This window comes from Nelumbo lutea, chromosome 7 (genome assembly GCF_056320005.1).
Source record: "Nelumbo lutea isolate HS-2025 chromosome 7, American lotus-T2T, whole genome shotgun sequence".
NCBI lineage: Eukaryota > Viridiplantae > Streptophyta > Magnoliopsida > Proteales > Nelumbonaceae > Nelumbo > Nelumbo lutea.
In genome coordinates this window covers 8,642,306-8,656,626 of record NC_142690.1, presented here as the reverse complement: position 1 = coordinate 8,656,626, position 14,321 = coordinate 8,642,306, and the positions used below count along the sequence as shown (strand labels likewise).

The window sequence follows — 14,321 nt, the reverse complement described above, 5'->3', positions numbered from 1 at the left end:
CAATTTTGATGTTGTGCACCATAGCATTACACTAAGGATATACACCTATAGCTTTCTAAGAACAACAACGAATGGGTGTAATACAACAATACAACATTTTTCTTTTTTATTTTTTTCTTGAAATTTCTATATCAGAAAAGAAAAGAATAAATTGGTTTTGTTTCAGAAAATAATACATCTTTTCGAAATCATCAAAATAATGGCTTTTAAAATAAAAACAAATTTTATAGTGTAGAGATAATACGATTTATGGAATATGAGATTAATTAGAAGGAAATATTTATTTGGAAACCAAGAATTCATGAACATGTATTTTTGTTTCAGTTTTTAAAACAAAAAACACATACATCTGTTTTCAAATCAGATGGTTTTGATTTATTTTTAGAACTGACAATAAGAAAAACGATGCATATTATATAATACCCCCAAAATAACTTTTAATTTTAGTGACATCCATTAAAATTATTAAATTGGCCGGGTGGGTCTGATCTGGGTCAGGATAGAAAAAGAGATTTGACAATCAAAATCTCATGAATTTTGATAAATACCACCTGATTGCTGAATTTGTTTATGATACTAGTCGATTAATCGCAACTTTTTTAGATATCACGTCCTTCCAATATTATAGTCAAACCCATTTTGTATTAGATGAGAAGCCAGATCCAGGGTCTGTATTGGGACAATCAGGTGTAACAAATAAGACTCAATTACAATTAAATTAGTTTGATTCGGGTCTGTTGAGTCTGCCCGACCCATTGATAACCCTAATCAAGATATTGAAATGGGATTCACTCTTAATACTTAAGTGGGTCCTATTCCACTTGTGAGAGTAGGCCACACCATGGAGAATATGATTCGAAAAAGCATGGTAAGCAACCTGATCAAACAAAAGCAACTCCACATTGTCTAAATTCTAGAATCTCATGGTTCACTTTCTAAACCAAAGAGAAATTATTGACTCTATAATTGGCTTCTTTTATTTGAAAGGCAACATACCTATTTATAAAGTCAATATACCAACTTAAGAAGGTTAGTAAGAGATTCAACACTAAAGAATTCAAATAAGAGAAATCACGTCACTAGTAAGTAATGCTACCAGACTTGCACCAGACTGTTGAACTGGTGATCAAGTTAACTTCCTGGGTCCTGGTTAAATGATGGATTCAGTGGATCAAATATCCCAGTTCACAACCAAGTGATGGTGGCTTATTTGGTAGGCAGGTTTGGGGGTGGTGGATATCAGACAATACACTATGTTACATATGGATACTTTGAATTTGAATTTAGCAATCAGCAACCTTCGTGATAGTTGGGAGCAGTATAGATAATGGTTAGAACTTAGAAGACCGTTTTATAGATATAATCTTACGCAAGAAATAAAAGAACACTGATAATTGCACTTACCCAAATAAATATTTATCAAGAAATACTTCGCCAGATAATTTGGATAAATAACTTGCCAAAAAATGATCGAAACCTTACAGCTTGATGTGATGGGATGATAAAAGAAACAACAAAAAAAAAATGGAAAGAATTTACAAAAACAAAAAGAAAAAGAAAGCTAATGAAACAGATGCATGTAAGAATAATGGGACATGCAGATGCAGTTGCTATACATCATTGTAACGTCAATAGTTGATTATGGAACGGCTACAAATAGATAAAGATTTCCAGTTTGAGAAAAGCCTGAAAGTTCAAAATTAATACACAAGTTGGTATCTTTACATTACCAGAATCCTCAAATTCACTCATTTCCATTGCACAATTTAAATGAAACTTACCCACCCATCTTAGCATGGGTAAAGTTGTTGAGGATTAATGAATCAGAATGCAGAGACATTAGAACAAACTAGCAAATTGGTTATAGGCAGTACTGTGGAGCCTGGAGGACTCAATGAGGACCGCCGACAGCATTTTTAGGTTATTGATTAATCTAATCAATAATCATTAAAAACCAAGCATATCTCCACCACCATTAGAACAAATATTCATTACAACCGCCACCTCCACCCTCCCCAAAAAAACTCAACAAATTAGATTATTGATTACTTAATGTAAAATTAACACAAATTTGTAAATCAATATATTTATAGCAAAACATCAAAATTAATATATAGTTAATAAATTGTTAAAATTAATTGCCCCCCTTATTAACCAAGTAAAAAAAAAATTCTCTGCTGGTAATATTTTTTGTGAAGAACTTTACTTCCTAATGTGGGTAAAATCACATTGAACCCGTAAAAAAGTGTAATTCAGTAATTGTCACACAGGTACTTCATTTCAGTTGGAAACCAATGAAGCCCTAATAATTTTCCCATCAACTCTACCTTTTTTTTTTTTTGTTTTTTTCCAATTCGTACGTGTATATGTACATGTAGTTTCACAGAAGACCACGGTCAAATATAATATGACGAAATTACTTAATTACCCTTAGTCAAAATCAATAAAAATTGTAAAATGATCCCATGTTACGCCCCCATATATCCAAAATGAGCATGACATCACATAATAACATCATCTTCATTCTTCTACTTCATCTTCCCGGATCCACCAAGAAAAAAACAACAAAGAGATCAACCGCACATATAGAGAGCACACATATACATACACTCGTGCATGTGTATGTATATATGTACATCTCAAAGTATGCTTTTCATTAATTAATTATAATTTATGTAGATTAATGTTTGATAGAAAAATAAATAAAAAATGGAGACCATTCCGAGAAACCAAACCCACCAAAGTCTGGTCTCCATCCAAGACTACCTCGACTCCTGTCGCTCCTCTCTTTTTCTCTCTGTAAACCGTAACTTCTTTTTTTTTCCTTTTTGTTTCTTTTTCCTTGATTGAAAGTTGAAACTGCATAAGATCTCTCCTTTTAAGAGCTCCTTCATCCTTTCTTTTTCCTTCTTTTCTTCTGTATTTTTCGCTGCTTTTTATCTCTTCGAGAGTCCAATCTGTAAGAAACGCTCGGTCTCTCCCTAGCTGCTAGCTCATGTTTCACGTTCTTCGTAGAGTCAACTTTCTTCTCTTCGTTCCCGACCCAGACTCAGCACCATTAATGACGACGAATAAAGAGGAGGAAGATGAACAGGTGGTGCTTGTTCTGTTGCTGCTCTCGTAGCTCAAGAGCGCAGCAGCATCAAGCACCCCGGCTGGGCTCATCGGCGGACTCTTGCCCACACCAATCGAAGTAATAATCTCCTGAACCAGCTCGTAACACTTGAACACACTCTCCTGCATTTCAACAATAAGTAAAACCATTAAAAAAAAATCCAGAAAGCAAGGAAATTTAACAGTCAAGATTCTGGGGGTTTTGTCTGTTTTTGTTTCTTTGGTTTACCTTATTTAGATGGGATGAAGAAAAAGAAGAACAAGAGTCGAAGGCGCGTTCGAAATCGATGGTCTGGCTTTCTCCAACAACGGAGATTGCGACAGCTAATGCAATCTCTGATGGCCGGAACTCCAGGAATTCGACGCCTGCCCATTCAGTGAGAGCAATAGAAACAATATATGAAATCTGTCATTTTTAAGATCTTGAGATTGAATATGGAAGGGATAAAAAGAAATAGAGGCGTTAGAAACCTTTGGTGGTGATTAAAATCAGCTCTACGGAACGAAAAATCAGAGATTTGGGGTTTGGGTGTTCTGGGTCTTTGAGTTTGCACAAGAAATAGTCAATGAAAGAAAGAGGCGTCACTGCGTTTGTTCTCCATTTAAGTACTGACAGCAACATAAGCTCCATTCTCTGAATCGTCCGAGCTTCGAATACCGGCTTCCCTTCAATCACCTGAAGATGGATTTAAACCGTTAAACCCATCTCAGAAGTCTGAAACGCATAAAGGAATGAACATGGCATGATGGTTTTGTTTTGCTCTCGTTTGGTTTCTGTTCACGATTTGGTGGAATGGGTTTTTGTTCTACCTGTAAATCTATGGGTTGGGGGCAATCAGTTTCCTCCATTTTTGCTGCCAAGGCCAAGCAAGCTACAGAAAGCAACGAGACCATCCATGCCTTTCCACCACGCTGGGGATGAAGAAAAAAAGAGACAAAAAATTACTGGATTGTGTTATCATTCACTCTAACAACATAAAAAAACTCCATTTTGTGAGTTGGGGTTTTGATAGCTTACAGGAAGTTCGTACTGCGATAAGAACCGATCCAGATAATTGACAGATAAACAAGCAGTCAGTGGTTCAAAGTTGTAATGGCTATGGACCTTCAGAATAACAACAACAAATCGGATTAGAAAATCTACCCACCATTAAGAAGAAGAAGAGTAAAATCAAAAGCAGGAAAGACTGATACTTGGATCGATAATCCGAAACAAACCTTGTAAATCCAGTCAACAGAGTCATTACGAGCAGAAACATCAAGGTCTCCGGAATGAAGCCTGGTCAAGTAATCCTCCTTCGGCACCATTTCTTCTTCTTTCTGAAGGAGCAACAAAACTCTAGTGTCATCGACGGCCGAGTCATCGAAGGAGAATAGCTGTTCCTGCTGGTCCATCCCGCAAGGCTCACTTGCGACTTCGTCGACCTCATCGTTGCCCACGATGAGTCTGCGATCTTCGGCGCAAAGAAGGCTCGAGAAGCAGTCCATGGTCAAAGGCATGGAAACCCTCTTCGTCTTAGAACGGTTTCTTAGTCCTTCAAGAATCCGCCATTAAAGCTCTTACAGACTGCAGAGCTTTACAAGAAAACGCAGCAGTAGCAGCAGGCCAGTAGCAGCAACAGAAGACAGAGAGAGAGTGTGTGTCTGTGTGTGTTGTATACCTGTATATGTGAGAAGGGCAAAGCCCAAGTTTCGGGGCGAAAAGAGGAATTGTCTAAGAGGTGGCGTCCTAATTAAAGCTTGCTTTCGGGGACTTTTATTAAGGAAAAGCAATTAACTTAATTGTTTTATTTCAAAAGTAATTTAAATTTATCGAGAAATGTTAATGTGATGCCACGTGGCCATAAAATTTCTCTCAGATTTAAGTTAGTTACGTGGCAGCCACCTGAGGGTAGATATGCATCCTTTCTAGATGTGGGGTTTATCATTTTATTAAAACCCACTAACAAATATGTTATTTGGTTATGATTTCATTATTTCAAAAGTTGAATCTTCAGTCTCATCAGCATTAGTCAAGAAATTGGACGGCTAGGGTTAATCATCACTTAAAAAGTTAATAAATCTCTTTTTTGCCTTTAATTGGCGTAATAGATTACTTGATTAGCAAGGACTTTTGGGCTGTGGGTCATCTCAGCATATCGAGTGGTTCAGATTCTGTCACATGTGCTGTATGAATGCTGCAGCTTATCACTCCTGCTGATAGTACATGTGGCCCCACAAAAGCACTGACATGTGCTTGCATTTGGCCCAAATAGAATCTTGGAACCCTAGAAGGGTTGGTCCGTTGAGTGTTGACTGAAACAAGGATTCAAAGAGAAGAGAATCCCTGGGGCTTATTTGGGTGAACCTTTTCTTGGTTTTATTGGAAAAGCTTTTTTAAGAAGTGCTTTTGTGCCGCAGATGACAAAGAGAAAAGAAAGAAAAAGAGCTTAAGAGCCATTGCCCATCGATGGTCCTGGCTATCCAGGGTCTTGAGAGTTGAGACTGGAAATTCAACCTAAGAGAAAAAGAAAAATTTGACTTCCAACAGTAATGACTAATGAGATATCAAATAAATTTAAGTACTTTTATATAGAAAAGAAGCTCCTTTTCAACTTTTTTTACAACGTAAACATAAGTTGCTTTTTTTTATGAAAAATAAATTTCTTTGATTTGTAAAAGTTAATAAAAAAACTTCAATATTACCCAATTGGCCAATTCATTGATGCTTTACTGGGTAGATTTTTCTTTTTACTGCATAAAGATCAAAAGCTCTGTCCAGAAGCTCTTCCAAGAAATTGCTTGGTTAATAATATAATTAATTTGTCCAATTTTATTTCTACCAAACCAATTTCTATTCAACTCCTAGTAAAGGTAAACCTCCATTAGTTTTTCCATATTTACTCTAATAAGTATAAAAAGATTATCCAAGACTTCTTTGATTGATTGAGGAATAAATTAAAGACACAGATGAAAAACTGGGAAATCAATTCAAGAGAACTTAGGCCTGACTTGTGACCACCATCAAGTTGATTAATCCTTTATTTAGCAAATAAGTAAAAAAAAAAAAAAAAACAGTGGAATAGATCGTTTGCTTGTGCGAATGGTAGTCCTTTTTGTACTACTACTATTCTGTTCTTTAAATACCTAACTACCAAAGTTATTTTGAAAGGTTTCTCTAATGAATGTGTGTGAGAGAGAGAGGGAGATCAAATAATCCTGAGCAGTGGACCCTTTGGATTAGATGAAAGAAACCCTCTTCCCCCAAGGCAAAGGCAGCAAGAGTCAATATGTCCTTCACCCATGTCATTAATGGTTCTGTGACTTATGACAAGCTATGCTTGTTTGGCATGTGGATAACCTACCTAACGGAGATGTTGTGTCGGACATGGAGATTTAGAAACAGCATCTTGGTCATTCAGTCAATGGGTTAAGTGGACATACAGAGCCAAACAGAACCGGCCCTATTTTATGGGGTCTAGTTCTGCATTCTGTCCCAATTATAGTTGGGGTTAGGTCCGGTCTTCGTTGTTCTCAACTGATCAAGACCCCAGCTGATTATATGTTACAACAAAGATATCCCAACTCTGATACCTGCCTTTCGTAGTGCTAATCCAGCAACAAAGATACGCCAAAAGTGTCAAGTGGAGTGCTCCCATTCACCATAAAATTAAGGCTCAGTTTGTCAAATTAGGGGGTGGGTACTATCAATTATGTTTGGGTGCTATAAGGCCAGACCCAACAGTCCCAACTCCCAACTAATCGTTGGGTTGGTTCTGGGCTTGTTATCACCAATGTTTTAAAAAATTACCCGTAACTAGAACCGTTTTGGCCACATGTTTTTGGGTTGATGGTTCGACCGTCCAGTCCAAATGGATGGCTCATTCTGATAAAAATTTAAAAAAAAATAAATAAAATAAAAAATGGCCAAAACAAGTTGAATGAGTTGATGGTTTAATCGCCCGAGTCAACACGTCATTAACCAATTCAATGGTTTTTTGTCAGAAATCAGGTTTGGGGTAAAATAAAACCGGTTGCCAGGATGGTTCCCGGGTTGAACAGTTCGACCATCCAAGTTAACAACAGTTCGAAAACCATGATACAAGACCTATACGATCTGGTTTGGAACTGGTTCTGCTATTTTCTCATCGGTTCAGGACCAGATCTACCCTGATCCGGAACAGATACAACCCATTAACAGTAGTACAACATCTAGGCTTAGGTTCACTGTGGTAGTCGGTCTCCTGAAAACTGGACCAGGCTATACTATTAAATATTGAAGATGGGTCTATTTCACTGCTTCGTTCTTTTTAGAAAGACAGGACTGTGGTGGGAGTGATGCTCTGTGGTTTTGGAATCAAGTGCTCCTTAATTTGTTTTTTTTTTTTTTTTCAGTCTATGGCCCTGTCATCAAAATCTATATATGTAAATAATCAACAAAAAATCTTCTTCTTGTATTCCTTACTTTGAATAAAACCCTATTACAATAACCTAATTAAAGATAACAAATTAAAAAAAAAAAACATATTTTCATTTGTTCTATTATTTCTTCCCAAATAATGACTTTTCTATACCCTATTTCTCTATGAACTCTACCATCTGTTGCCACTGAAGATCCATTTCTCCATAAGTTTGTGAATTCTATCCCCACCATATTTATTGTTTTGAAGTATGATGGGTGAGACCATTCACAAACCATGAAAAACCGAAAAGGGTTCATCAAGGTAGAATCATTTTCTTGTTGAAGATGCCAGCTAAGAATTTAAAATATTAAGTAGTGATGCAATGATGCACAAAGAAATTATCAGACTTGATGGATTTCATGGACACTATAATTAATCTCTCTATATTATTTTAATCAGATGGGTGTTATTTTAAAGGCTTGTTTCTTATTTGGTTCATCTTTTATCTAACAATGAGGTTTTATTTATGAAGACAGAAGAAAAGATAAAGAGTAAAACCCTATATCTGACCTATAATGTAGATTAGGGGACCATAGAAAAATCACTAAGAATATAAAAAATAAGCTAAAATATTAATAGCTATACACAGGTATACAATTCCATCAGCCATGTAGTTTGCACAGATTTAGGGGTCCATCTTTAAAAATTCTTCAGTCAATATGGCAAAGATTTAGCTTGTATGTGTGAATAGGCCCTGGTTTGTGAGGGCTCTCATGTTGCTGCTTTTGGTTTTGTGAGATGGGACACACCCAAAAGCCTGTAAGCCCAAACTGACTATTTCTCAGTGACACAGCTCCTCCTTGAAACTTCAATCAGTGGCTTTTTCAGAACAGCTAGCATTGCTCAGAGAAACTGAACCAAAGCTCAAGCCCTCCCAAATGGATCCTAGAAGTGGAAGGATCGTCCTAGAATCCTTGGAATTTGATAGCATCCGATGCTTTACCACACAGAGTCACCTTCCTCCATGAATCCATCTCTGCAACAGTTTGAGCACCTGAGTAAATCAATAAGACTGTCTCCATTTTCTCCTCCAAAAGTGGACCAGTGGTGTTCTGTAATTCCTCCCACTAGGAAATAAAGAAATAGTTTACTACAACATGCCAACTTCTTAAGACAAAACCTACTGAAGTTGGAAACTCAGAACTGTATTTTAAGCTGGTTCATTAATGGTGGGCTCAATCTTTTGATGGCTATTCACGACAAGTATGAGGTTCATGAACGTTTTCTTCCAAACCCAAGCTTTATAGTACCAATATGCTCTGAAACAATGTTTTGAATTTTGAACTACTGAGGCTGTCTGTGCCTGATTTCAGACTCTCAGTGGTTCGACTGAGTTGTGTGACTGGGTCAGCACTCAGCCGCGGGCTAGTCACTCGATCGGTATCTGGCGTAGACTAAAGTCCATGTGTGTCAAATCAGACTAAAGTTTGTTCTCTAAATATGCATTATTAATAAAATTTAGGTCCAATCACAGGTTGACACATCACCCAAAACTTAAATTTCATTCTGATTTTATAAAATCCCAATGAACAAGAATTGTTGGATGACAAAGCTGGGTAACATAAGTTACTCTCCTCCTCCGAAGAGGGATATACGTGGGGCCTGATCTTTCACATCTAAGGTTCTAATTTGCCACGTGGTCATCACTTTGGCCCATGAGGACATCCAATTTCTTTTGACCATTATTCAACCTTGACGTCATCGTGACGACGTAATTATTTCATTTATGAAAGAAAACATTTAGGAAATATCGATCAATCCTTTATTTAACATGAAATAAAAGAAAATATAACAAAACAAGCGAATAAATTAGTATTTTTTTTTGTTAATACGAAAATAAATTAACTTGAGCACAATGTGGTAAAGGCAACAACCGCTATCAGAGTGAACTGATTCATTTTCTACTGAACATAGTTTGCATCTGTCTCTAAGGTTCTCTTTTTGGATTTAAGGGATAGTCTCTCAAGAAATCGCTCAACCTAAAAGCTTAAATTGTTAGATGTGGTTCTTGAATAATTTTTAACGCCCCTCTATATGAAATTTTAATAGTTTTTATTTTATATGTCCTACGTGAAATCTTACCAGGCTTGAAGGATGAACAAGGACAGGACAGTTCCATCCATACCCTATGCTGAAATTTAATTAATTGCGCTTGAAGTGTAGGTTTGTTCATATAGAGGCAACGAGAATCCAACATTAACCACTTGGTCAAACAGACTCTGATATCATCTCAAAAAACCGCTTAACTAAGAAACTTAAACTGTTACATGAAGTTCCTGAATAGGTTTTTATTCTTTTAACATAACCATTGGATTCCCCTGGACTTAGAAATAAATGGTTCCTTGCCCAACCACTATGTATAGCTCCTTCCTTCCTAAAAAATGTGAAATGAAATTACAAGCCATAGCTTCTAAGTTTGGGTTCTAGAGCCAAAGATCTTACTTAAAAAATGAGTAATTGAAAAGATTTGAATCCAATTACCAAGATTGAAACTCAGTTAGGTGAATCAACTGATAATTCCCATAGTATAATGGCCCTGGCAAAATCTAATGGTTAAAACCTCCTATTTTTCTGTTTTTTTTTTTTCTGAAAGAAAGGTTCCATAACTCCATTTCAACACTAAATACCCAGTTGTCTCGACCCTCTAAGGAGTGTAGAAACCTTTAGAAACAGCTCGGTCTCTCCTAGTCTATACTAGGAGGCCATCATAGCCTGAGCCAACTACGAGCATTACCTTTGGAAACACTATCCAATGATATTAATGCTGACTCATTCAAGGCCTATCAAGGCAAAAAGAAGCCATGGAGAAATTATTGAGAACCCAGTTGAAAAACTAGCTGGTTTTTGAGAGCCGTTATCATGGCTGAACCATAAACGTTTACAGAAGAAGTTACCCTTTTCCAGTAAATTAAACTAGACGACAGACAATGGCAATACGAAAGGAACTGCCTTTGGCCTTTGGGTCTGGAATTTGCGCTCTGGGGCTTCTCCTAACTTGCCACGTGATGAATAGTTGGATGATCAGGACCCATAGTTGGACTGGTCTCACCCACATCATGAGTAAAAGCTTGATCAAAAGCTTTCAACCATCTGGTCCATGAATCACCCAACAGAAATTGCCAAGGGTTATAATAGAATATTCTCCACCCTTTAAATATCCTTTTCTTTTTGCTAAGCACACCGTCCAATAACCCATTAACCTGCAATAAAAGAGTAAGTATTTCAACTTTCCACCCTCTTTTGTCGATCTTCGAACTTTGAAATCCCAATAATACTCTTGCTTTTCCATTCTCTCTCTCTACAGTCCACTCCTCTTCTCAAATGAGGTTTGGGTTGATGTAGTTCTGATTGCTTCCATTAGGTTAAAACATGATTGTGGGCCATTCTGTGGCATCATCATGTAACTATCACGCTGAAGCCTCAGCTTTGCAGGTGACGAAGAGCCTATGAGTCAGTACAGGAGTAATTAACTGGGTGATTAAACAACAGTTGGCTCAAGTATCTTCCCTATTGATGATAGTCTTGTGTCATCTTTTAGCTCATCAGTTTATATAATTTGGTGCATTTCATTGAAACTCTAACTTACTTCCAAACTAAGCATGAAATAGCCCAGATTGTATCCTCACGGGATCACTAAATAAATGTATTTGTCAAGCAAGCAATAAACACTTGTCCAGGCAGTCAATATGGTCTATTTCTTTACCAAAATACAAAAGAAAGAAGCAGGATCTATTTGATTATTGATTAACTATGAAATCCAAAAGTTTTCTCTATCTTCTTTAATTTCTAACCCGCCATCACCACCACCACCCACAAAATATAATCCAGCATGTGAGCTTCATTAAAGAATGAAGCTCTGTTCAAAGTTCAAACAGGATCCAGTTTCTTCACACAATTAAATAATGAATAATGGCCTCTATTAATTTAGTTTTGTTTTAGCAAATAAAGAATGTACCCATCCACACTTTGTTCCTTGTTCTTTTTTCTTCCCTTGACTGATTTTCTTTTCTTTGAGAAATTTTGACTGATTTATTAAGTGATAATTTTTCTTATTTCAGAAATACCTTCACATTTCTTGACTGATTTATTAACTTTATATGCATGTGCACACAAGTATATATTAGTGAACGTGCCCTTATGCTAGTTCATTGAAAAGAACAAAGTTGGAAACTTAAAAGTTGTATTTTAAGTTGGTTTTTAGCCCAGTTAACCTCCATGATTGGATCCATGAAAATGGTGGGCTCAATCGCCAGATGGGGACACTAAGGCAAGTTATGGGGCCCATGAATGTTCCTTTGGTCTTATGTCCTTAGACCCAGGCTTTTATAGTACAAATATGCTCTAAAGCAATGCTTTGAGAGCTGGGCCCCTACTCTATTGAACTGCTGAGGCTGGCAGTGTCTGGTCCGAGTGGTTCTACTATTATTTAACCTTGACATCAGCATGACTTCATGATGACATCTACAAAACAGAAAAAAAAAATGTTTCCTAATTGGGTCGAGTAAGGAGTTTCCTATTTATCACACGGAGGGATGATGTGGCCACCTACTACATTCATCACATATTCAATTCAGTCCCATTCATTACAACTTCAAACAGAAACATCCACCACATCAGCAAAACTTGTTTTTTTTTGGTAAACACCTCCGTTAATTGCCCATCACCATCATCATCTAAGTCATATTGTGTTAACTATATCCTATTTTGTCATTCCGTTCTATTCAGTGTTATATCCATTGCTAGTTATTAAATTATGAGTGCTTGAATCATTTCTCATTATATCCGTTCAAAGTCCTTTCGATTTGCCCCTAGCTCTTTTAATGCTTTAAAATTGTAACAGATCAGTTATCTTAATAGATACCACTGACGGTCTTCTATGCACATGAATAATTCATCTTAATCTACTTTATCTCATTTTAATTATCATCTATATACTCTTTACTTATCCATGTTTTCATTTTTTATTAAAGTTTTGTTCGGAATTGAAAGATTCAATTATTGGGCTAGACAGTTTTTAATGAAATTAATCAACTAAGTCAATAGTTTTCAGTTTTCACGGGAATGATGGCTACACTTTGAGGACTGGTGACCCCTTCAATTACCGGTTCAACCATCTGGCCCAAGACGATTGTCCAGATTCCAAACATTGCTCTCGAATTTGCAAGTAGTTATGGCATGAGAGATGCTAACAAATCAATCTGCATGGGTCAAATTTACCCGAGGCCTAGAGAAGCACTGAAGCAGATAGTGCAATATGAAAAATTCACAACTTACCAAAAAGAAGAAAGATGAACACAAAACCCTATAATCAGTTTTTTTAGTGTTTCCAACATGTAAGTTTTTTTTTTTGTTTTTTTTTTCTGTCTCTTTGGTTGTTTTGGGCAGATAGAATGAAAGAATGTTGTTTAGACAGGTTTTACATTCATATTCTGCAATTCTATCCAATCAAGATGATAAAAAGGAATGGAAATGTAGGGATACCCAAAAAAAAGTGGATGAGTTTTAACTGGACTCCATGAAACCCATCAGACGTGAGGCCTACCAAAAAGAAAAAGATACAGCAATAAGAACAGCATAATGATGTTTCAGGAATGAGTTTTAACGGCCTAGGCCTCCTCGTTACTTTCTCAACTTCACATGGCTGGTGAAAATCAAATTCAAATCATTGAACCCTTGGCAACAAATATTCTCGAGTGAGTTATCAGTTAGAAAAGAGTTGGTCATGAGCGTTGTACCGACACTTCAGCCATGAATCCTTTCAAGTTCCATCCATAAAGTAGGATAATGGGTTTCAGTTTCTTTGATTACCATCATATAAAGGAAGAATCATCGAAGGATATCAATCTCTATGTTGCCAATCAGCAGCTTCACCACAACAAAATGAGCGGGAAAAACAAAAAAGAAAAAGAAAAAAAAGACAACTATATTCCTTCTGAAAAGATCCTATATATTCGTATCTAGTTGATGTATTTCAAAATCAGAATTTTATTTATTTATTTATTTACCGCTTTGGTTATTGGTATTGAAATTGAGCTGAATAATGGCCCGCTGTAATAAATATTAATGATGAGGATGAGAGGAAGAGAGATGGAAAACTCTTAAAATGCCTGAATAAAATGAAATCCAATTACTCAACCCACCTTTCCATTTCTGAAACTTCCCTCCGTTTTGTAAGAATTATAATAAGGCCTTATTCCTTTGCTGGGAAGTTGTTTATTTGGGTAAATACATTTATCTATGTTCTTTTACCAGGAAATGTTTATAGGGTAAGTGAGGCAATTTTCCAAAAGCCCCTTGACTTTGTGTATTTGTAGGGGCATTTTAGCCCCACATGGCTTAGCCAATTTTTTGCCAACTGACGGGTGGTTCAGTTGGTTTGTTAGCTGGTTAGCTCCAGCATGGGCGCGAATTCAATAACCACAAAGGCCACAACCACCAACTTTGTTAGCTGGTTAGCTCCAGCATAGACACGAATTCAATTCCCACAATCACCAAATACCAAATTATCAAACGGAAAGTTCACATTCCATGGGCCTTACACTTCCGGCAAAAGAACACAAGGAAGTGGGTCAACTCCACCACCCCCCCCCCCACCCCACCCCACACACATGCACCCCTTACCAACAAACGAACAGGCCCTAATAGTAACCTAAGTATCTGCTGCAGTTAATAAGGTCTCCGGCTATAGTTACCACATCTTGGCGTAAAAGTAACTGAGAAGCCAGAGTTGCAAAGGAAACCATTGCAATCTGCTGCAAAGGTGAG

The 14,321-nt window shown here is 36.8% G+C and overlaps 1 protein-coding gene across 1 annotated transcript; it reads right to left on the bottom strand.

The window, feature by feature from the left end:
• Window positions 1-2,501: 2,501 nt before the first annotated feature.
• Window positions 2,502-4,845, bottom strand: LOC148844940 (cyclin-D4-1-like). Its single transcript, XM_088954899.1, has 6 exons — window positions 4,333-4,845; window positions 4,133-4,219; window positions 3,925-4,026; window positions 3,586-3,790; window positions 3,344-3,480; window positions 2,502-3,237 (listed from the first exon to the last, which is right to left on the bottom strand). Exons 1-6 carry the CDS (start codon window positions 4,612-4,614, stop codon window positions 3,001-3,003), a joined length of 1,050 nt encoding a protein of 349 aa, XP_088811025.1. The 5' UTR covers window positions 4,615-4,845; the 3' UTR covers window positions 2,502-3,000.
• Window positions 4,846-14,321: the final 9,476 nt, after the last annotated feature.

What these genes read in the sequence shown, in the direction of transcription:
- LOC148844940 (XM_088954899.1), bottom strand. Translation starts at nt 4,614, where the DNA reads ATGCCTTTGACCATGGACTGCTTCTCGAGCCTTCTTTGCGCCGAAGAT. An exon ending in CCCAACCCATAGATTTACAG is followed by an intron (nt 3,791 to 3,924) that starts GTAGAACAAAAA and finishes ATCCATCTTCAG; the next exon opens with GTGATTGAAGGGAAGCCGGT. An exon ending in GATTTTAATCACCACCAAAG is followed by an intron (nt 3,481 to 3,585) that starts GTTTCTAACGCC and finishes CTGAATGGGCAG; the next exon opens with GCGTCGAATTCCTGGAGTTC.